At 45.5% G+C, this 24225-nt stretch overlaps 1 protein-coding gene across 1 annotated transcript; it reads left to right on the plus strand.

Moving 5' to 3' along the window:
- The first annotated feature begins 2221 nt into the window (after window positions 1-2221).
- On the plus strand, window positions 2222-21149 carry CYP24A1 (cytochrome P450 family 24 subfamily A member 1). The gene is made up of 12 exons (XM_045808443.2): window positions 2222-2883; window positions 3050-3240; window positions 4395-4488; window positions 6142-6238; window positions 8430-8521; window positions 9173-9284; window positions 10701-10846; window positions 14070-14236; window positions 15242-15320; window positions 15822-16019; window positions 16114-16233; window positions 17335-21149. The coding sequence occupies exons 1-11, from the start codon at window positions 2626-2628 to the stop codon at window positions 16222-16224; spliced, it is 1545 nt and encodes a 514-aa protein (XP_045664399.2). The 5' UTR covers window positions 2222-2625; the 3' UTR covers window positions 16225-16233; window positions 17335-21149.
- The last annotated feature ends 3076 nt before the right edge of the window (window positions 21150-24225 follow it).

Genomic DNA, 24225 nt, shown 5'->3' on the forward strand with positions numbered 1-24225 from the left:
CCTGGTCAAGGATGGATATGTGTTGATGTCAACCAAGGTTCCAAGAACCAATCTTCTTCCCTCTGCAATCCAGTATAAAAATTGCTGGGGACTTTCTCCACTGGACATGAGAAACCAATTTCCCTGAAATAAGAATGTTCTTGCTGGCCATTATGACCCTAATGACTGCCTACACTTCCAAGTGTCTACCTGGGAGTTTATAAGGCAACACAGTGCTAAACTCATATGAAAATCCAGAAAATATGAAATTATTTCCCTTTCTTATGAGTGCACCTGCAGAGAGAGAAAGAAAAGAAAGTGCAAGGAAGGGGGATAACAGTATCTGACTTAACAGAAGAGTTATTTATTGACCATTCACTATGTGCCAAGCAGGTGTCAGAAGCAAGGTACACAATGGTCAACTAAAAGCATCTTCTCTTTGGGGCTATTCTTTTTTAGCCACCATTATCACATAAAGCAACCTTGTCTCACACAGCCCCACACAAACTGATCCCATCTACCCCCCTCTTGGTGATACTTCCACTTAAGGAACATTCCCAATATTCTGAGATGTTCTTAGTTTAACAAAAGGCGATGTAAAATGAGTCATGTAGATGGATGTATATAATAAGGGCTAGAATCAGAAAATCTGGGGTCTGAATCCCACATGAGCCACATGTGACATTGGGCTTAACTCTCTAATCTTCGGTCTTATTGATTCATTTATTTTCATCATTGGCTGATCTCAATGGGAAAACTTTTGTACAATGTCTAGCTTAAGTGCCTGGTTTATCATAAGCTCTAGAAAGCTGTCATTTGTATACTGTGTAAGATATATATATATATTACCTATAGCATATAATCTATTGTATGTGATATCTAATGCGAACTATATAAAGTGTATATATAAATAGATATCTATATAAGTAGACATAATGCATTATACCAAACATTATAATAGTAGATATAATACATATTAATGTGGTGATTTTTATTAACATTAGCAATCATTAACATCTCAGGACAAATCTGAAATGACAAGAGTTCAAGCTCAATATGGACTGCTAAGGGTTTGCAAGAAACAAACTAGAGGTTTACAATAAACTCACCAGGGAAGAGTTGCCAAAACTAGGGTCAAAAAAGGCTCGGTCACGTGACTGGGGAGCCGGGAGAGAGGACAACCTGGCTGGCCTTAGTTCCTGTACCCTGTGCAGGGTCAGAATGACAGAACACGAATTATTTTAACACAATCAACAAAAATCTCCAACTTCTCTTCCTGAATTAGTAGAACAAGTTCTACTCTTGCCAGCCACGATGATCCTAGAAATCGTGTGCGTGCGTGTGTGTGGCCCCGCGCCTGTCTAGCACGGACTTTGTAGGGGTGGGTGGCGCTACACGAGCGCAACTTTGCACAGGGCCGTCGGTACCCAAAAAGAGAGGGGGACAGTAGACGTGGGAGAGGTAGCTCTGCCTCCACGACAAGCCTCGCTTTCACCGCGTTTCCTAACTACCCGAAGGGGTAACAACAACCCTATTGAGCGCTGACTACTGATCAGGCTCTGTCGTGGGCGCTTTACCTAGTGTAATCCATTGCATCTTCCTAAAAACCAAAAAATGGAGCAGCCAGGGAGGAAACTACAAACCCAACTGGCTCGCCTTGCCCAAGTGAAGACCCGAAGGTGAAATGCCCTCTTTGGAAGCATTTCACTTAAGTCTCCAACACCCCACCTTGGAAGGCGCAGAAAGCCAACCTCCCTCCAAAAAGAGTTTCCGTCCAGGCTGCCAAGCCCCGGCTCCCGGGAGGCGCGCGGACTCCGGGGCCCCTAGCAGGCGCCGGCAGCCTTCCCCGGGCCGCACTCGGAGACCTCGCCCGCCCGGCAGCGCGATTGTGCAAGCGCGGGGCTGCAGCCGCGGCCGCCACTGCCGGCTCCTGCCCGCCGGGGCAGGGCGGGGAGGCGCGCTGGGCGCACACCCGGTGAACTCCGGGTGGAGTCCGCCGCGCTCCCGCCCGGGGAGCAGCGCACCCGCCACCCGAAGCCCAGGCGCCCTCGCTCACCTCGCTGACTCCATCCTATTTCCACCCCCAGCCCTGCCCACCACCCCCCTCCCCCGGGTCCCGCGTCCCTCCGGGCCAGGCCAGCCGGGGCCCACTCCGCCCTACTCAGCGTGCTCATTGGCCACCCAGGGCCTGCCCTGTCTCCATAAATACATGGTCCCTGGGCATGGAGCATGGAGAGGGATAGGAGGAAACCGCCGCGCCCAGCAGCATCTCTCTGCCCTCCTTGACACCTCCACTTCTCGGCTCCAGACCTGGAAGTCAGCCTCGCAGATCCACAGGCGGACCCGTATCCCTTCCCTTCCTCTTTCGAGGGACACCCAAGTCCCTAAAGTCACCCCTCCAGCCCTTGGGGTCAGTGCTTGGCCGGCACCCGCGCCCTGAGGCTGCCGCACGGGGCAGCGCCGAGCATCCTTCCTAAGGTCCTTTCTTCTCCCTGCTCCCCTGCCGCCCCCTCCATCGCACCTGCTGGCCCTCTTAGCCCTTCTTCGCCAGAATCGTCAAACCCCCAGATCCCGCCGGCGCCTCTTTAGCAAAGTCGCGTTTCCCGGTCCCCGCGCACTCCCACGAGTCCGGTGTCCCCCGCTGCCATGAGGTCCCCCATAGGCAAAAGCCGCTCCCTTGTCGCCTTCCTCCAGCAGCTGCGCCACCTGGGGCAGCCACCCAGGCCTGTGACGTCTGCGGCGTGCGCACCCCCTCGGCCGCGGGAGGTGCCCCTCTGCTCGCGGATGGAACCCGGCGAGGCGCAGAACGCGGCCGCCCTGCCGGGCCCCACCAACTGGCCGCTGCTGGGCAGCCTACTGGAGATTCTCTGGAAAGGGGGCCTCAAGAAACAGCACGACACGCTGGTAAATGCCTCGTCGCGCCCCAATTCCCTCTCCCCTCCCTGCCCTGCGCTCCAAAACCTCGGCGAGGCGCGCGGCTGGGGAGCACGGCGCGCTCGAGTGGGGCGGCGGCGGGAGTAGCGCTCGGGGCTGCGAGGGATGCGCGCTGACTTGGTCCGGTCCGTTGCAGGCGGAGTACCACAAAAAGTACGGCAAGATTTTCCGCATGAAGTTGGGTTCCTTCGAGTCGGTGCACCTGGGCTCGCCGTGCCTGCTGGAGGCGCTGTACCGCACGGAGAGCGCGTACCCGCAGCGGCTGGAGATCAAGCCCTGGAAGGCCTATCGCGACTATCGCAAGGAGGGCTACGGGCTGCTGATCCTGTGAGTCCAGGAGGCAGGATGCGGGCCGGCGGCGGGGCTGACGCGCTTGGAAGTCGGGAGAGGGTTTTCAGCGGGTGCACCCTCCGTATGCAGAGGGAACACGAAAGCCTCTACCCGATGCAGCCTCGAACTCTTGCCTAGATCAGAGTGGATTGAGAAGAGCTGTGCGGTGCCCCCAGCACCTGTCTTCTCTCTGGCAACTGGGCAGGGCTGTGCCTTTTCAAAGAAAGGCCCAAAGCGTCATCCAAATTGTGGTGTTCAGACCCGGGCAGGTCGAGGTTCGGAAGTCAGCGTGCCAGGCCAACGTATTATAGTCAAAATTATCCCTTACAATTGTCTGTAATCCCCTCTTGTGAGCTCAAACGCCAGAAATTAACTTCTTTTGCTTTTGACATCTGCCTCCTATCTGGAGGGGACCCAGAGATCCGGGTCTAGTCAGAAAGGTGGGATGAGGAGGGATGTCAAGGTCATATTCTTTTAGATAGATAAACGCATAATGTGATTCCTCTGTAGCATTTAACAAGAGAGCACTTTTTTTTTAACTCCCAAATTGTAATGCCTAATAGTTGCATTTTTCAGGATATAATTACTGGAATTAAAAGCCATAGTAATGCGTGGTGCATCATAGGCTGTGTGGTCTGCTACGGGGGTGAGGGAAGAAAGTGGGTGATTAGAACAGACTTTTACAGCTCCAGTGAACCTCTGACTGTGTATTATTGGGAGGCAATGACAGAATTCTAGGGCTGAGGTGTTTTGTGAATGTGACTTTCAACCCAAGTCAATGGATTAAGACAACATTTTTCTCAAATAGATCTGGGTTGCTGATAAAGGGGATGTTCCGGTACCCCCTCTTACTGCTGGGAACTGAGGCATCTGGCCTCCCAGGTTAGCCCCAGCAAGGGAACCTCAAAACCCTGAACCCAAATTACCTGGACTTCACCTTTCTGGCGTCATCTTTGGCAGGCAGGAAAGGTGGTTTTTCATTCGGTTGTCAAACCAGCCCCAAATATTCCAAGGCTCTGGAGAGTTCTTGGCATGATTCTCAGTGTTCATTTGATTTTATAGTTCACACAGTTGCAGCGCTGGGGGGTGTCTTTGCTTCTCCCTTCTTTTCCTTTCAATTTGCTCTAAATATAATTCTGCTTCTCTCCCAGGGAAGGAGAAGACTGGCAGAGGGTCCGGAGTGCTTTTCAGAAAAAGCTAATGAAACCAGTAGAAATTATGAAGCTGGACAACAAAATCAACGAGGTTTGCAGGCGGGGGGGCAGCTTTCCTGGGTCTCCTGGGGAGGGAGAGATGTTTATGGAGCTTCAAGTCATAGCTACAAAGTGCAGGCAATTTGGATGGTTTGGAGGTCCTCCTTTTCTCCCTACTCCTCTCCACATCCTCCTTCCCCAAATCCTTATTCCTCCTTCCTTCCTTGTAAAGTAACATCTCAATAAGGGAATGATTACAAGCAGAGACTTTGGTATTCCATAGCCTTGGCTTTGACCCTCAGCCCTCCACCCCCTAGCTCTCTACCCTGACTATTCCCTTAACTTCCCAAAGCTTCACTTTCCCATCTACACACGGGGCATGACAGTTCCCACTCCACAAATTTGCTGGGAAGAGTAAATGTGATAATGCTTATAGAAGTCCTAGGTCGTGCCCTTTGAACTGGGTTTTGCAGGATGAGTAGGAGTCTTCAAGCTGGAGAAGGTGGAGAAAGACATTCAGGAGGCTTTCTCTGAAACGATGCTGGACAGAGGGCAGCTCTTAATGTTTTGGTACCATGATAAGGCATTTAGACATTATTCTTTAGTCAACGGAGAGCCAAAGAGGGCGGGATTTAAGCATACGGTGTTCTCTTTACTCCTGATCACTTTGAGTGTTTATTTTGAGCTGGACTTGGACCCAGATAGGATCGTATAGGTGCAAGACTGCAAACCCAGAAGATTTCAGGGGGCAGGTCATTCATATAAATGTGTAAGGAAGGCCCAGCAGGGTTTTTAGCAAACAGAACAGTGCATGCCCTTTCTAGAAGGGACAACTGCCCCAGCTCCAGCAAATGACTGCCACGTGGGAATGCTGACCCAGTGTCTCCAGATTTTATCATTTTTTTTTTGATAAGTAGTGAAAATTCCATATGTTTATGTGAAATTTCTGGATTTTTTTGATGGTGACAATTTCAAAGTTCTTTTTAAGGCACTATGTGGACAAATTCAAAATGGCCATTGGTTACACAGCTGGGCTTTGTCGTTCCAGGCCCCAGCATGGCCACTTTCCAGCTACGTGTCCAAGGCGAGCGCCTCAGCCCCACTCGAAGCCCGTTGTCTCCTCTGTTAGGCAGGAAATGGGAGTAATGACAGTACTTCCAACCTCGCAGGGTTGTTGTGAGGATCTAAGATAACACACTTCGTGCAGTGCTTGGTACGATATAAGCCTTGTTAAATGTGAGGTGTTATTCATGTAGAACCCTGATTCTGGAAGCTGGCATCTAGAGCCCTTATGTAACCTGTCCCAGGTCACAGTGCTATTTAGTGAAGGAGCTGCACCCCGAATTTGCAGATTTTTCTGCTTGCAAGTTCAACAGGCTTCACACAATGCCAGCCAGCCAGGAGATGTTTGCTGGCCCAGAAACGGAGGCGGCAGACCTCATGGTGTTCGACAGGTTGTGCCAGCAGACACTTGGCTGGTCCCTCCTTCATGGTTGAGTCCCTGCTCTGATTAGAAGAAGTGTTTTCCTTTTCTTAAATTTAGATCAAAAGCCGAAACTTAAGCTTTAGGGCGGTTTCGGGAAAAGCTGAGAAAATAACCCGGGACAAGGTTGTCAGGGCAGAAGGTGAACCCCCAGGGAGAATAAGTAATTAGTTGTTTCCTTCCATGACTGAAATGTATCTTGTGTGGTTTCTTTCTCTGAAGGTCTTGGCGGATTTTATGGGTAGGATAGATGAGCTCTGTGATGAGAGGGGCCAGATTGAAGACTTATACAGCGAACTGAACAAATGGTCATTTGAAAGTAAGTCGTCTTCACGGTCTTGTTCGTTTGATTTCCTAGCGGCCCTGTCAGTGCCTCCTCTACAAACAGATACTGTCGCTGACAGTGAAGGGCCATTCGTGCAGTCTTTTCTTGCTTTCGGGCACTCAAGCTATGCTTTACACTGTGGGTTGTTAATGTAGTCATTCAACAAACGTTTATTGAACATCTGCTACGTGCCTAACACTGTGCTCGGTATGAGGGACACGGCTTTGAACAAAACAGGTGACGTCTGTGTTGCCGTGGAGCTTAGAGTCTAGTAGGGTTGGCAATCAACAAGTAAACACACGTTAAAATATATATTTTTCCAAGGGGTAAGGGAGTCAAGAAAGAACCTGAGCACCTAGGTGAGGCAAGTCTGCTTTGGGAAGGAGACGGTTGAGGTGAGACCTAAAGGAAGAAAAGGAAGAAGCCATAGGGCATCTGTGTGGGCAGATTGTTCCAGAATGTGGAGACACGAAGGGCAAATACACCGAGGTGGAAACGTGAGTGATGTCTCTGAGACTTTGAGGATGCCGGTGTGAGTGGATGATAAAGGAAGGGAAAGAGGGGCTGAGAAAGACCAAGCCAGGGGCTGTAGGTTCTGGCCAGAACTTGAGCTTCTAGTTTGAGTCAGATGGGGAGTCATGGAGGGTTCCAAACAGAAAGGACGATGCCTTTCTTTGAGAAAAGCAGAGCTCTGCCTCAACGGGGATGCTGCCCAGTGGGGACGCAGGCAAGGAAACAGTTTCCATAGAACGGGTAGGCACCTGACTGAGGAAGTTCGAGGCTGTAGGAGAATCTGAGAGAGCTGCCTCAGCTGAGCTTGGTCAAGGGGGGCTTCATGGTGGTGGTGCTGTATCAGCTGAGGCTGGGTAGACAAGTAGGAGTTCGCCAGATGAAGGTCAATGAAGGAGCAGAAAAGATTCTGTTGAAGGAGCAGAGAGATGTTGAGAATGACCAGACCATGACCAAGGGAGAGTTATGGCGAGGGCAGAGGATGAGAGGAAGGCAGTGGCCAAACCCATGTAAACCAGGGATGGGAATTTGGTTTTGAGCTTGGGAGTACTTAGGAGTACCTTTTAGCAGGAGGGTGGCTTGTACTAATTTGCTGGAAGGATCACTTTGGCTGCAGATGCGAGGGATTGGAGAGGGCACTTCAGTATGGAGGCTTTTGTCATGACTTGACTCCCCCATCAGGGAGGAGGGACTCAGCCTCACTTTTAAGATACAGACCATTTGACTATCTTAGCACATTAGAAAGCTCCATGCAACGAAGAAACCCACAGAAGGTGTTAAGGGAAAGGAGAGTAGAATAAAGTGAGGGAATGATTACAGAGGAGAAAGGAAGTGTTTTGGAAACTGTCCACTGGAAATACCCAAATGAAGGAGTATCAGATGCATGTCTTTGCAAGTCAAAGATCTGACTGTGGTGGTTTAAAAATTATTGTCCAGCATTATGAAACGTCTCGAGGAGGGCAGTCCACAGCTGGCACTCAGCGCTGTCACTGGGGACTCTCCATCTTTTTGCTCAGCCATCCTTAGCTGGTTGGCTTGTTGCAAAATGCCTGCCGCCCCTCCTCGTCTCACCTCTGCATTCTAGGCAAACACAAGAAGGAAAGAGGGAGGAGCTAAGCCAGCTGTACCTGCCCCTTTTATTAAGAAAGCAAAGGAGTATTTTCCTTAAGCCTCATTGGCCAGACCTGGGCCATGTGGCTTCTCTGGCTGCTACAGGAAGCCTGGGGAATCAGGGAACAGGATTGTCACCAGGGTCTTAGATCAATCCAGATTCATTGCCCAAGGACTGATACATTGACACTCTAAATAAAATTGGGGGATCTCTTAGTGAACAAATGGGGGAGAATCAGTATCGGGTAGGCCATTCACAATGTCTGCTACACATGGAATCAGTGATAAACTCTGACAAAAGCAAGGCATTGCAGGAGACATTCGTTCATGTATAAAAATGGCAGTATTTTCACTGGGGCATTTCTGACCAGGGGGTTCTGCAGGCAATGGGTCATTGGACATGGAGACAACTTCTAGAAAGTGAGAAGAGTACTCCCCTTTCTCTCGGACTTTTTGCCTTTCCTCTGTTCTTAGAAAAGACCTCGCTCTTACAAAAGATAGAATCGAGCCTTTAATAGCCAGCTACTCACAGACTCCAATAACTGTGGATTATTTTAAATGACAGGCATCTGCCTTGTGCTCTATGAGAAGAGATTTGGACTCCTTCAGAAGAACGCAGGGGACGAAGCTTTGAACTTCATCATGGCCATCAAAACAGTAAGCATCCCCTTGAGGAGAGCACTTTTCCCGATTTACAGAACTTCACACACGGGCATCCCGTTTCCCCAGGACTGGCACACACACACCTATTTTATTACACTAGTCGAGTGTTAATTTCAACGTGTCATGTGTTTTCACGTGTGTATGTGCGTGTATGCTCGTAAACCAGGAATCACGCTACATCATTGTTTAGGCAAGTTTAAACGCGGGTTTCAGTTAAAAATCCGTCGATTAAAATACTGTTTGAAAAAGAGTCTGAAAACTTTCAGATGGAATACTTTAGAATTATTTCAATCGCCCGTGAATGTGATAGATGCCATGTAATGGATGTAGAAAATGGCGAATGTTGGGAAAGTAATGGAAATAATGGAAGTCAACAGGAAAGTGGTGGTGTTCCTTCTTTCTTCTTCTTTTTAAATATGTAGGTCCTAAGATCACATTTTTTTATTAAACACACCCCGTGGAAAATCATCCCAAAGATCATTTTCATTGTGCCACTGGGGTGGGGAGGGCTCCGCGTCCAGCACTGGGGGAGATTTCCTGCCTTTGTGGAAGCGTGGGGTGTAGAATGAACGCTCGTGTCCCGGTGCGGCAGTTGTCTTTGAGAGAGGTGGAAACCGGAATGAAAACACGTTGTGTTCCTCACAGATGATGAGCACGTTTGGGAAGATGATGGTAACCCCGGTCGAGCTGCACAAAAGCCTCAATACCAAGGTGTGGCAGACCCACACGCGGGCCTGGGACACCATTTTCAAATCAGGTAATGTGGCCGCACACACCCCTGCAGCCCTGTCTCTGGAGCTGCTGCCAGAAGGCTGGAATGATCTTCCTGGCCTCACAACCTTGACCCCTTGATAGAGTTGCACCTCCTGATTGTTTCCGGCTCCATAAACGCGAGTTTAGAATCACCCTGGCGTAGGAGAATTTAGAGGAAAGAACAGTTTTGTGTAGTCTTTGGGAGCTGGAAGAGGTCAAAAGCAAGACTTTGGAGTCAGAGATACCTGGATTCAAATCCCAGCTCTGTCATTGGTGTAGCAGGTTGACCAAATGCGCTGTATCTCTTTCATCCTCGGTAGTCTTGTCTCTAAAATGGGCTAATAACAGCAATGCAACTTACCTCAATGCAACTATTTCTAGGTCTAATATAGATAATGTAAAAACCTGGCTTATCTCAATACTCAGTGGATTAGAGCTATTTCTGCCACATTACGAGGGGAATATTGGTGCTATGAGTATCAGTCTATGAGTTCCCAATCTGTCCTAGTAGGGGGATCCATATCATATCATACCATGTCATAGCTTTCATACACACAAACGTATACTCAGTTAATTCTCACCCAAAACCCTATAAAGTAGGTCCTTCTGTTAGCCCTGAGTGACAGAAGTCAGGCACAAAGAAGTAACTTGGCCAGGATTACATGCTCGATGATGGCAAAAACCAGGGTTTGAAGCGAGACAAAAGCCTCCCAAAGCTCTCGCTCTAACTGCTGTCCCACTTACCAGTATTACCGTCAACCTCACCGTTATATTATTCTGGTGGTGGCTGCCTAGTGGATTGAAATGAGGGAGACACTTGCCTAGAATGTTCTTTACAAACGCTAGAGATTTCTGTTGTCATCGCCAGCATGAGTGTGTGTGCATGTGTGTTTACGTTTGATAACATTGGGGGAGGTTCTGTCCTCCCCTACGGCCCAGAGTTGGGAGCCAAGTCCTACATTACCTGTGTTAGTGACCAAATCAGCCAGACACCTGGAACTGGGTGCAAGTTCTGATTCTGAGAGTGGACCCACATCCCATCTCTGTCTCGTGACGATCTCTTCCAGACTCTAAGCTCCTAAGACTCAAAATGTGACCTGCAGCAGGAGCAGCAGCTGGGAGCCTGTTAGAAATGCAGAGTTCCAGGCCCGCCCCAGACCCCTGATTCAGTATTTGCATTTTAGCAAGACGCCCAGGTGATTTTTTGGCACGTTGAAGTTTGAGGAGCCCTGCTCCCCTGGGCACCGATCAGTCCTTGGTGACTTTACCACAGGGCAATATTAGCTCCTTGAACAAATGGTCAGTGTCCCTGAAAAGGCCCTTTAGATGTCACGAGGAGGATGTTACCTGGGGTTTCTATTGGGTTCTTTCCCGTGCTAATCGTCACCTGACTTCCTTTCCCTCTTCTCTTCTCCAATAGTCAAATCTTATATTGACAACCGCTTAGAGAAACATTCTGAGCAGCCCAGCACAGATTTCCTCTGTGATATTTATCACCACAATCAGCTTTCCAAGAAAGAATTGTATGCGGCCGTCACGGAGCTCCAGCTGGCTGCTGTAGAAACGGTAAGGGTGGGCCTGATGTCAGTTCGCTCAACGAACAAACGGGCTGGAAAATCTTTTTCATGCTGAATTTTAAATACTCATTCAGCTCACTCGTTCCACAAGGATTCACTGAGCACTGGCTTAGCAAAAATAAAAAGTCTTGTACGAGATGCTGCGGGAGACCCAGGGCACAGCCTCGGTCCTTAAACAGGTGATAGGAGGTGAATTCATGCGCTCTAGTGGGGAAAATGGAGCACCATGACGAAGACTCAAGCTGCTATGGGAATTCAGAGGTAGTAAAATGCTACACCATAGAAAGATTTTTAAAAATTGAATATGTTCTGAAAGGTTGTGCACGCTACCCCAAAGAGCCTGACTATGGTGCTTATGCTAAAAATATTGGCATGCTCTCTGGCAGCCCAGTTATTTTTTTCGGATTAAGAGCATAAACATAGTGAGTCCAGGAAAACTTGATTTCGACTTAGATGAAACAACAAATTTGAAATACCAAAATTCTGTCCCCAGTGTGCTTGATACTCCTGGCAGGTGCACAATCCAGCCAGACTCCAGACACAAATTCTGACAGGTGTTCAGGTGGGTTTGATGGTCTTCGATCTGTTCTTTGTGCCATCACTGGAGGGACGCGTACTAATGTTCCCCATGGCCCAACAGTTCATACACCTATAATCTCTAAGAAGAATGTGTCCCGGTGTGTTTCTTTTCCATGTTTCCCCTTTCTTTTGTGTTTCTCGTCCAAAGAAAGAGTAGGGTTTTCTACATCAGGGGGAACTGCAAGGTTATCATTTCTCCTCAAGCTCCGGAAGGCTGTTAAAAGGAGAAATTCATTTTGCTCACTGTCATACTGAGTCACTTCACCTGAGAGGCTTCTTAGAGTGATAAAAGTAAAGCTTCACCCGTTATCTTCTGTTTTCAGCTGGAATGTGATCTTCGTGAGGGAGATGACTTGGTTTTGTCCCCTGCTCTATTCCTAGGATGTAGAATAGTACTTAGTGTAAAGTAGGTGCTCAACAAATACTCGATGAATAAATGAAAGGATTCAGAAACTAACTACCGGCTACATGCCTGGCACATTCCAGGTGCTTGAGAGACCACCATAAACCAGAGACCAAGGTCTTGGCCTTCATGGAACTTAACTGCGGGGAGGGAAGACCAATCAGAGACATGTAAACATAGCAGTAAATGTGATCTTTGTAATTAGTGGTAGGAGACATGGAGGAAACCATCTGAGTGATGGGGTAGAAGGAGATGGAGATGGGACAGGGTTCCCTCTCCGAGGAAATGATCCAGGAGCTGACGGAAATGATGAGAGAGAGCCAGCCAGGGAAATATCTGATGGAAGAGCTCTCCAGAGCCCTCTTCCTGTTTTGTAAATTGGACTCTTGTAATGATGCCGTCCACAGTTTATTTGCAGCTGAGGCTGCCAGTCCTCTGACATGAAGAAGCCTGCCTTGGAGGCATCTTCTTCCCAAAATAGAGAACAGCATGGGCAAGGGCCTTGGAGCAGAAAGAGGGTGGAAGCTGGAGACCCAGCAAATGTGGTCAGCCTGACGTTGGAGACGTCAAGGAGCCTGAAACAGAAGCCTTAGTCCATTGGGATTTTATTACACTGTGAGGGAGAGCTCTTGGGGTATTACAAGCAAGGGAGTAGCCTGATCAAATTTATGTTTTGAAGGGAGGGCTCTGGCTGGTGGGGTGGAAGAAAGTCCTAGAAGAGGAAGAGCAGAAACTGGGAGGCCAGCTGCGAGACTCATCTCCTCCACAGAGGTCAAGCTGGGATAGTTAGTGCCTATGAGGTTTCCTAGGCCATTTTCAGCCCCTGCAGTTACCCTAAAAGGCCCAGGCTGTCTTACAAGGCTTTGGTGAAAGCTACAGTTATCTGCCTTTTGGAAACTCTATTTGGTACTTGCGGTGAGGGACCTGCTGATATGGTTAAATGTTTCTTTTTTAGTCCTGGCAATTCTGGAAGTCACTTTTGGAAAATTAGAGAAATTTCAAAGTGTATCTAATTTGGTGGCTACGCCCTCTTCCTGTTTTGTAAATTGGACTCTTGTAATGATGCCGTCCACAGTTTATTTGCAGCTGAGGCTGCCAGTCCTCTGACATGAAGAAGCCTGCCTTGGAGGCATCTTCTTCCCAAAATAGTAAATACCATTGGCTCCGAATCGTCTCGAACTTTGCTCGTTTATGTCAGTGGCACATGGCACTTAGCAAAAACGTCCTTGTGTCTGCAATGACCATTTTTACAGGAATATTTGGCTTGCATTAGCTAAAAAAAAAAAAAAAAAAAAAAGCCTAAAAACAAAAACATATGACTACCAGTCGTGACTATGAAGCTAAAAGTTACGCTGGCTGTTTCAGCCAATGTTTTTTCTCTTCTTGTTGCCTTTGGAAAGGAAGTAAAGCATGCCACTTAAAAGACCGTGAGCCTTTGTCAGAAATTGTGGCCGGTTCCTTGAAATGCTCAACTCAATGCTAAAATTTCTCATTTTGGTGTTGGTACCCTCCTGCAAGGGCTCTTTGCATGTGGCTGAAACCCAGGGTTTCATAGATAAGCCTTTTTCATTTTTCTCATGACTTTTAGGGTGTGGCAAAAAAAAAAAAAAAAAGAAAAAACCCGAAAACCCTCTCTTTTCAATTCCAGAAATGCAGCTTCTTGTGCATTTGCACTATAAAATTAAAAAGAAAAAACTTATAGCAACGCTGCCAGGATCTCCATCCCTCTCTCCCCACCCACGTAGTCTATCCACTTTCTATATTAAACAATTTTTGATTAAATGCTTTTTTATTTTGAAATAAGTAGATTCCCATGCAGTTCTAAGGAAAAGTAGAGAGGAGTCCCTTGGATCCTTCTCGCAGCTTCCCCCAGTGGTAACATCTTGCAACAATAAAACCTTATCACAGCCTGGAAATTGACACAGATACAAGTCTAACCAACTTGCTTTCCTTTCAGCAGCTCTACCTGGTTCCTGTGTGTTCAAACAATTTCTGTATCAAACTGTACTGAAAATGTCCTAATGCAGCTGATTATTTCGAAGAGTCTACGTTGGTTAAGCAATCCTTAATTGGCATTATTTTCTAAAATGAATTGTACACTGTATTCGTGAAAAAGTCTCAGTAATACATTTGCAGAGCAAGGTGGTAGGCATCAGCTTTTGTTCAGCTCACGATAGTTTTAAGGCGGTTTATTTACAGACACTCAAGTTTATGTCCATTTGCCTTTCAGACGGCGAACAGCTTAATGTGGATTCTCTACAATTTATCCCGTAATCCCCACGTGCAACAAAACCTTCTTAAGGAAATTCAGAGTGTATTGCCTGAGAATCAGATACCACGGGCAGAGGATTTGAGGAATATGCCATATTTAAAAGCCTGTCTGAAAGAATCTATGAGGTGAGAACACATGCCCAAGCCAACATGTACATGCTGGGAAGCCATTCTCTTAAATACACAATGAGGGTCCCCACGCCCACAGACAGCACCCCTAGTTGACTCAGAAACATTTATCAAACTGCAAAAAAAAAAAGAGCCTTAGGACCATATTCTTCTACTATTATTCATTTCCTAAATCATTTGGGCAAATTCTACTAAATCTCTGGAAAGTCAGTGTCCTCTCCTTTCAATCAGTAATAATAATAGTCTAATGAATGCTATAAGCACTAATTAAGATTAGGGGCATAACTGAAGGATATGAGAAGAATTTCAGCAAGAAAAACCATATTATTATTTGATAAGACAAAGAGACATCTTTGTTCTTGAGCCTCTGGTATACAATCAATTTTCTTTTGAAAAGTCTTTCTACACACTTTCTGGAAAACAAAATGCACAACTTTGTAGCATTAGGAAAGAAATAGCTTTCACTTCAGGAAGGGCAGATAGGAGAAATCTACCACATAAGGCAAGCTTAAGGGTAACGCAGGAAACACACACTTTTGAAGTCCAGAATGAAACAGGAGAAAACCACTATTAATAGCTACTAAGCAGTTACTAGGGAGTTAACCAGCACAATCAGGAATACAAACAGGAGGTATAAATTTCAGGAAGAAAGAGACAGAACTTCTTGGTAAGCCTGGGGGGCTCAGTCGGTTAGGTGTCCTACCCTTGATTCCAGCTCAGATCATGATTTCAGGGTTGTGAGATCAAGCCCAGTGGCGGACTCAGCATTGGGTGTGGAGCCTGCTGAAGATTCTCTGCCCCTCCCCCAACAAATAAATTCATTCAATACAATAAAACTTTCTTTCTAAAAAAAAGAATTTTATGAGAGTTGCGATCATGCTCTTTTTTTGAGTATGAACTTACACACGAATTATTTATTTAACCAGTATCTGCATTCCCATTGATATTTGATGTAGATACTCGTCTGTGCTCATCTTTGCATCTTTAATTTTGTTTTTTCAGGCTTACCCCAAGTGTACCATTTACAACTCGGACTCTTGACAAGGCAATGGTTCTGGGTGAATATGCTTTACCCAAAGGAGTAAGTAGGATTGATTCAATCTGTATCTTATAGAGCTTTGAAAGACACACTTTCCAAATATTCATCAGATTTCCATAAACACTTTCTTTCGCTGGGAGAGCATTCATTTTGGAAATATGTGTATTTTAGTATAGAGCTGACATGTTGCGTTGGATGGTGTTAGGATTAATGATTTGCTAAAAAAAAAGACCTAGATTCAAGCATGGCCCTGAGTGAGTTGCATAACCTTGGTGAGCCTCAGCTTTCTCATCTGTAAATAATGGAATAATAATAATAATAATGGAACCTACTACATAGGGTTGCGTGAGAATGTGATGCTAAATTTTAAACTTCTTTACCTATTTATTACCTGGTATATTTCTAGTACTAAATACATGTCATCATATTATAAACTTGTGGGTTGCTTTTACATTTGTACGGTGATTCCTTTTGTAAATTTTGCTGTTCAAATGTTTTCTTCTAGTTATTTTACATGTTTTTGTGTTTCTGGGTGTTTTGTAGACAGTGTTGATGCTAAATACCCAGGTGTTGGGATCCAATGAAGGAAATTTTAAAGATTCAAGCCAATTTAGGCCCGAACGATGGCTTCAGGAGCAGAAAAAGATTAATCCTTTTGCACATCTTCCGTTTGGCATTGGGAAAAGAATGTGCATCGGGCGCCGACTAGCCGAGCTCCAGCTCCACTTGGCTCTCTGCTGGGTAAAACTCTTGATTTCTGCACTCGTGCTCTGTTGTTTCCACAAGGCAGGAAGCGAGGGGGTCATTCTGCCTTTTTTGTGCACGTGTGTTTTAGATCGTCCACAAATACGACATCGTGGCCACGGACAACAAGCCAGTGGAGATGTTACATCTGGGCATCCTGGTGCCCAGCCGGGAGCTCCCCATCGCTTTCCGCCCGCGGTGAGAGCCTCAGGTGAGCATCTGGGGTGCCGTGAATGACCAAACGGTGAGCTGAGCTCAGAAGCCAGCCGGACTCAGGTTTGAATCCCTGCTCATCCCTGAGCAGTTTCTTAACCTTTCTGCCTCCATTTTTTTTTTTTTTCATTTGTAAAATGGGGACCCAAATCATCTCTCTCTAGAAAGCTGATATGATACTAAATACTCAGCCTGGGTCCTGGCATCCGCCACGTGCTCAGGAAAGGCAAGATGCCATTAAGGGGTTTTGTATGTGAATATCAGCGGTGGACAAAAAGGGCCCGTGGGCAAATATTGTAGGCTTTGCAGGCCATGAGATCTGCCCCACATCCACTTAACTCTGCCTCGTAGCTTGAAAGCAGCCTTACACGATTCATCAACAAACAGGAGTGGCTGTTTTCTTTGTTTTCTATTGCTGTTATAACAAATTACTAAAACAAGTTACTTCCAAATTGCTAAAACTTGTATTAAGTAATAAATTTATTATCTTGACAGTTTTGTAGGTCAGAAATGCAACCCCGCTCTTACCAGGCTAAAATCAAGGTGTTAGCAGGGCTGTGTTCCTTTCTGGAGGTTCCAGGGAAGAATCTATTCTCTTGCTAATTAGGGATGTTGGCAGAGTTCAGTTTCTTATGGTTACAGGACTGAGATCCCTATTTTCTTGCTGGCAGCTGAGCGTTAGTCCCAGCTTCTAGAGGTCACCCGCATTCCTTGGTTCATGACCTCTTTCTCCGAATTCAAAGCTAGCCAGAGCAACCTGAGTCCCTCTCCTGGCTTCACATCTCTCCTCCTTCTGCCATTCAGGATAATCTTCCCATCTCAAGGTCCATAAACTTAATCACATCTGCAAAGTTCCTTTTGCCGTGCATTCACAGGCTCTGGAGATTAGAGCATAGACACTTTCTCAGGGCCATTATTCTGCTTACCAAGACCGTCCCAATAAAACTTTATTTATAAATACAGGTGGTCAGCTGTTTTTGACCACAGGGCTTTGGCTTACTGACCCCTGGAATGTAAGTGTATATATTTACCAGCCTGTGTTAAATATTGCTTACTTATACTTCTTTAATATATAATTGAGGTTTACTTTATTTTCCAGATTTTTTTTTTATTTTACTACGACCAAGAGCAGCAATTTTTACCCTCCTGCAAGAATGGTGCTTATGGCTTCTACATTACTGGAAAGGCAAACCTCACACCCCAGAGCATGAGACGGCACATGAAGAACAGTTAGGCCCAGGTGTTTTACTCTTTCTTCGGTACAATTGTTCTAGAAGCTGCACAGTCTAATAAGATTGCATCTGACTCAGGAGAGCACATTGAGTGTTGGGATGCAAGGCGCTCTACAGGGTAACTGCTGGCTTACTTGAACGACATCAGCACTGTCCGGGCTGACTCAGAATGACTCATAATATTGTTTTCTCTTGCATCTTCCATGATGGGACAGGGAGGCCAGGCATTCGTCAGTTAATCCGGTAAAGTCACTAGAAGTTTCTGTTCCTTCCCTACAAAATCCACTGCTTGGTTCTTTACTTCTCAAAAGTGAGCTTACATTTCACAATGAAACACCTAGGGTACGCTAGCCGAATTGTCTGGGGCTTGGGGTAATATTGACAATCCATTTACTGTAACTCTGTTTAATGTGATATTTGGGGAAATACTTGTTTATAACATAAGCCAAGCTAAATGTTAAAGTTATTGGGTCTCTGTGAAACCATATTTTTCCTGTTTTGAAATTGCAGCATTATTGGGAAATTAGAGAACATCTCTATTTTAAGAAGCACTTTGATGAGGTCAGAACCTCTTAACCAAGAATGCCTTAATGATTCACTGGGGCATCGTTTTGTCAAATAAGTCTGAAATTCTTTATTTAGCTAATGGATTTTCTCTATGGCATTAAGAAGTAGATCCGCAGTTTTTCAATTGTGTATGTATGCGAGTGTGTCTATCGTAATGACAATTTGCTTAAGTCATTTTAAAAAATATATATGGTATTTGATTTAGGATCTATGGTTTAGAACAATGTTCTAAAGCCCAGTTACAGTTTAAAAATAGTCAGGGACTTCCCATGTTTTGCTTTCCCGTCTATAGAATAGAACAGCAATAATGTGTGCATACATTATAGATTAACTAATATAAACCATGTTCTGTGATCTGAATTCCTTGACAAAATACAGTTTCATAATGGAAAATGCATAGAGATTTATGCAGTACTTAAAACTTTGTAAAAAAATATGTTTACATACAGTTTACTTTTACATATGTTTACTACTACTTTACCTAAAAACATACTATATATTTCTGTATATTTGATAAAGACTTCCCTTTTTAGGTTATATTTTTAGAATTTTTCCAAAGTATACATTTATGTCATTCTATTTCAATGAATATGTACATATCACTAAAATAGGTTCATGCTCGCTCCCTACTGTGAAATTATTTTTAGAATTATAAATCTACATGTGTTGTCAGATCTCATTTATATATCTTCTTAGAATTCCCTGAAAATAAAAGTTTTAAAATATTCGAGAACTGTTTCTTCTTCATTGCATTTGTTACCTCAAAATTTAAAATTTTAAACTCCATCTTACTAGAAAATTTTCTCATGTAGCCATTTTAAAAAGCCCCATATCATGAAATCTACTCTGACAAAAAGCTGGACTTCCCTAACAGTTTTGCAGAAAGATGATCATTTGAGTGGTCAACTAATTTTCCTTTTTTTTTTTTTGCTGCTTCAGTATTTTCCAAGCCCATTCAGTTCTATCTGAACTACCACCTCCCTCCAGAAGAGCCCAGAAACCCAGCTGATCTCCAATCTGTTCTTTGTACATTGGCCATTTTGGCCTTCTCAAAACCCAAACCTGATAGTCTCATCCTTGCTTCTCTGGTGTCCCATTGCTTTTATGTAAAGATCCAATTTCTTAAGCCAGACGTCAGTGTCCTGGAAAAGATGGCGCCAACGAACCACGGGCCCAGCCGTCATCACCCACACCCAGATGCCTGCGGAACCCGCCATGGTGGCTTCTGCCAGTTCCTTTGATTCCTTCAACACTATCGGCCCACAAGGTTCTGCACCTACGGTCCCTCCTCCTACCATCTTCCCTTCTGGCACATTCTTTCTTTACCTGCTCTTCTCCTACACACAGTCAGAGCCCAGCTCCAGCTTCATGGAGGAAGTCTTCCTTGATGACTGAGAGGCCCCCAGAGCCTGGCCCTGGCATCAGGATTCATCAAGGAAGTGATTCCTGAGGTGACTGTGTGGGACTGAGGGCAGCAGCGTAGGGAGGTGTGATCTGGAGAGCGCCCCAGCCTCAGCCTGATCCCCTGGGGAGCTCTGGGCACATCTTACAGCAGAGTTGGTTTGCTCTCCTTGTGACAACCCTCCTCAGGCTGCCCCTTGAGGATGCACTCTCCCAGTGACCTCTAGCTCTTAGTGATGTCCACACAGAAAGGCTTACAGAAGCCCAGATTCATATTGTTGACAGGACTCACGGCAAGTCATAAAACCTCTTCTCTGAGGCCTGGTGGATCGGGTGGAGTATGGTGCTTGTCACAGGGTAAAGGTAACTCAGATCTATTACGATTGTCACCAATAACACATGCCATTCCGTGCCTGTAGCCCTTATCATATATCTTCTGCAGTCCCTGCTCTGTCTCCCCTGAGGCCAACTCACTCCTTCAACTTGAGCAAAAGTCTAATGGACGTTTATAAGAAACTAGCTCACAATGATACATGGAGAAGGCAGTCCCCTCACTTTGTGATAATTTTTTGAGAGTGGGAGGGAAGAAAAGACAGAAGGCAAAGATGGGGAGGAAAGAAGGAGAGAATCGAGAGATCGAGAGACTTCCTCGATGTTTGTGGCGAAGATTCCACGCACTGGCATTGTTCCCAGGAAGAGCAGCAGATTATTTATGGAGTAACTACTCCGGCCGTGGAGGGAACGCTAGCTGTGTGGATGGGTAAGAGACGACACTTTGTCTTTATGATGTAGCTCGCAGATGGTTTCAGGATGTGAAGGGAACTCTAGGCAATTTGGGCATGGCTTGCTCGCTCTGAGAACCCAGATCTCCAATGTGCCCTCCCTCTAATGAAACGCCTCTGAGTTTCAGGTCCTGTAAACTCCACATCGGTGTAGTAGGAAAAATATGGCCTTACGGTTATCAGTCTCACTTGGGTTTCCATCCTAGAGGAGCCATCTCCTAGCTGTGGGACTTGGGTCATTTACTTAACCTCCCTGAGCCTTAGCCATTCAATGGAGGCGAACATACCTCATGCAGAAGTGTTCTTATAAGGGTTAGAAAATTTGACATGCGCCTAGCTCAGGTCTCGGCACACAGCAGGAGCAGTGTCCGAAGTCATCTTTCTGGATCAAAGGGGCACACATGAAGCAGCTTCCCTGACATGTTCTGGACATGTCCAGCATGTCCAGTGAAACGTTCTGGACCCAGTTGGGAAAAATGGGACACAATAACGACATTGAGAAATTCAATCGGTTCTGCCTCCTTATAGAGGAGAACTTAGGGCACTGGGAGTGGAAGGAATTAGTATTATGGTTTTTATTTCTGTTCAGGGTTTTCAGGAGACTAATGGAGAATTACCATGGCAATAAAAAAATACCATTTATTCCATCAGACTAATAGTCTAACCATGGGAGCTTTCGTGCTCAATACTGGAAACGACAAACCCATAGATCACATTTGATACATTCCATTTGGTCCACACATGGCTGCCAAGAACCGATTATTCTAATTCCATCGATCTTTCTACTTGTATTAATTGGCATTCTATCAGGAAGAATTTTTATTTGTTTGTGTCAAGCTTTTATTTAAATTCCAGTTCATTTACATAAAGAAGAATTTTTTCTTCTTAATTTGTTTATGTGAGTGTGAGCTTGCAAATTTTTTAAATAAGTTATAATTTTTCACTATCATTATTTATTTTGATGTTCAAATTGTCTCAGATTTTGCTGGTGGGAGTCTTTTCAGGTAGGTTCCCCTGTGTGTGTGTGTGTGTGTGTGTGTGTGTTTGTGTGTGTGTGTGTGTGTGTGTAGAGAGAGGGACAGAGAGACAGGAAAAAACAAAGCAGAAGTAGTAAAACAATAATGCTTGAGGGATCTGGGTGAAAGGTATATGGAAATTCTTTGTACTGCTCTTATACATTTGAAATTATGACAAAATAAAAAGTTGAGGGGCGCCTGGCTGGCTCAGTCAGTTAAGCGTCTGCCTCTGGCTCAGGTCATGATCCCAGGGTGCTGAGATCGAGCCCCGTGTCGGGCTCCCTGATCAGCACGGAGCCTGCTTCTCCCTCTCCCTCCCTGCTCATGCTCTCTCTCTCTCTCATTCTATCTCAAATAAATAAATAAAATCTTAAAAAATAAATAAAATAAGTAAATAAAAAGTTTAAAAACCTGAGAGACTGTTGAGTGCGTGGTTCAGAACCGAGCACCTGAAGCAGGTTGATTGGTTCAGATCCCAGACCCTCCACCTTCCAGCTCTGTAATATTTAGGCAAGTTATTTTGACCTCTTTGTGCTTTAATTTTCTCATCTATAAAACAAGGGCAATGATCATAGTGTACCTCACAGAGCTGCTGAGAGAAACATGGAAACCATGCATTAAAACTCTTAGAAGATGTCCGGCACCTTCTGAGTCCTCGATAAACAGGAGTGTTTTGATATGCACCAACGGGGGCGCCTGGGTGGCTCAGTTGGTTAGGTGACTGACTCTTTTTTTTTTTTTTAAAGATTTTATTTATTTATTCGACAGAGATAGAGACAGCCAGCGAGAGAGGGAACACAAGCAGGGGGAGTGGGAGAGGAAGAAGCAGGCTCATAGCGGAGGAGCCTGATGTGGGGCTCGATCCCATAACGCTAGGATCACGCCCTGAGCCGAAGGCAAACGCTTAACCGCTGTGCCACCCAGGCGCCCCAGGTGACTGACTCTTGATTCCTGCTCAGGTCTTGATCCTCAGGGTTGTGGGATCGAACCTCACAGCAGGCTCTGTGTTCAGGGCAGAGTCTACTTGGGATTCTCTCTCCCTCTGCCCCTCCCCTTGCCCCCGCTCATTCTTGAGTGCTGTCTCTCTCTCTCAAATAAATAACTCTGTAAAAAAAAAGAAAGAAAGAAAAAGAAAGAAAAGAAAAAAGAAAAAGGAAAAAAAAGCATCAACAATGGCCCATTGGGAGATTTGACCTACGAGTTTGGATGTCTAGCTTCCCTGGACACCCAGGAGGCCTGGTCCGCAGGACCTACAATGGCACAAGGCAGTCAGCAGAATGGCTCCTCGCCCAGAGGCAGGGCGTGCGCCTCGGTCCCCACCACTCCCCCCACCCAGCCTGCGCCCTAACCTAGCACCTGCCACGCCTCATTTCTGAAGTTCATTTTGCACGTCTTAGGAATCGCCTGCATTTTCTGCTTGGTCTTTAGGGAATTTCATTGGATTTCACCGAAATCATAAAGCCCAAACTCCTGATTACAACAACCAACTAAAATTTACTGAGCATATCCTTAGGCCCTTTCCTGTACCTTATTCTTCCCGGACGCCTTGCCGAGAAGCCGGAAATCTTCCTATTTTTTAAATAGGCTTGCAGAAGTCAAAGAGCTTGCTCAGGAAAGTACAGTAAGCAGGAAACAGACTCCAGACCCTGATCCCTCTGACTCCATGGCCCTTACTCATTCCCCCATACTTTGTGATGCTCAGAGAACCTGTAAATGGGTCAGTCAAATTAATCTATCAGCAAGTATTTAGTATAAACCTGTTGAACTACATTGGTTGAGAGCCAAGGCTCCGTTTATGGTTCAATCTAATTTGTTGAACTTCCCTTAATCTCTTGGATTGGACGTTGATCCAAATGACATAATCACTTATTGCCGTCCATGATTGTTCTGTCCTGCAGAATCTCCCTTTATCAGCAACAAAATATTTGTGGAACTCTTAATCATCAGGACGCCTTGCACCTGGGGCCTTCCAAGTAGCATCAACTCCCAAGCACCGATGCCTTGGAATTAACTCGAAGGTTGCACGGTGGACACTTTTCCTCCAGATTTGTTTTTGCTTTAGTGAAAGGGGGTGTGAGATATTTTCTGCACACGTGGAGCAGAAAGGTGAGCCGAGGAGTGGAAAGAAAGTCTGGCAGTCAGAATTAATAGTGAGCCAAGACTTGACAGCACCAACTTGAATGATGAACCCCTGTCGTTGTTCTTCATTTCCATTGCTTTTTTTTTAAATAAGGACATTTCCTCCCTCGGTTCGTTCTCCTTCAGTTATGGCCTCGCTTCGGCAGCGCAGATATGAAATCTCCTTCAGCTGTAATTTGCCTAGACCTCTTGACACCAAGGGACATCCGTTGGAGGCCAGTAGATGTCCCCTGGGGAGTGCCAACACCAACTGTTTGGTGGTGGCTGCCTGAAATACCATATTGAGAAGGATTCTAAAGTGGAGTCCAGGGACAGCAGGAGGAGAATTGTAATTAGTTCACAGAGATTCACGCCCTGTGCTACGTATTTATGTATCCCATATACAATAAGTTCTGGATACCAAGCCTGCAGATATGTACTAAGAACAGCTATCCTTTATTAAGTACTATCTCTTTATTGGCCCTGTACTAAGTGCATGCCATTGACCTTTTCCCCTGGTGCTATTATGAAGGGTGCACATTGACCCCTCACAAGTTATGCAGGATGAAATTTGGAGGTATGCAGACAGCTACTTTTCATTACCGATAATGTGTATGTTTATAATTATTTTCTGGTAATACTAGTTCTTTTTAAATTTCTAGTAGTATTTTAAATTTGCTTTTTAAATGAGTTGGCTTGAATTCTAAAGAGGAGATGATGACAGTAAATGCTCTTTCATGAGGCATACGGATCAGGCAACAATCACGAAAATGGCGTAAGAGTAGCTGGAAATTAGGAATTGCTGAAAGTTGATAAGCCTGCGATGAAGAGGTGAGTAGACTTTTCGTTTTACGGTTGAGGAAGCTGAGGTTTG

This window comes from Ursus americanus, chromosome 22, assembly GCF_024610735.1.
Source record: "Ursus americanus isolate L20-20 chromosome 22, mUrsAme1.1.p, whole genome shotgun sequence".
Classification (NCBI taxonomy): Eukaryota; Metazoa; Chordata; class Mammalia; order Carnivora; family Ursidae; genus Ursus; species Ursus americanus.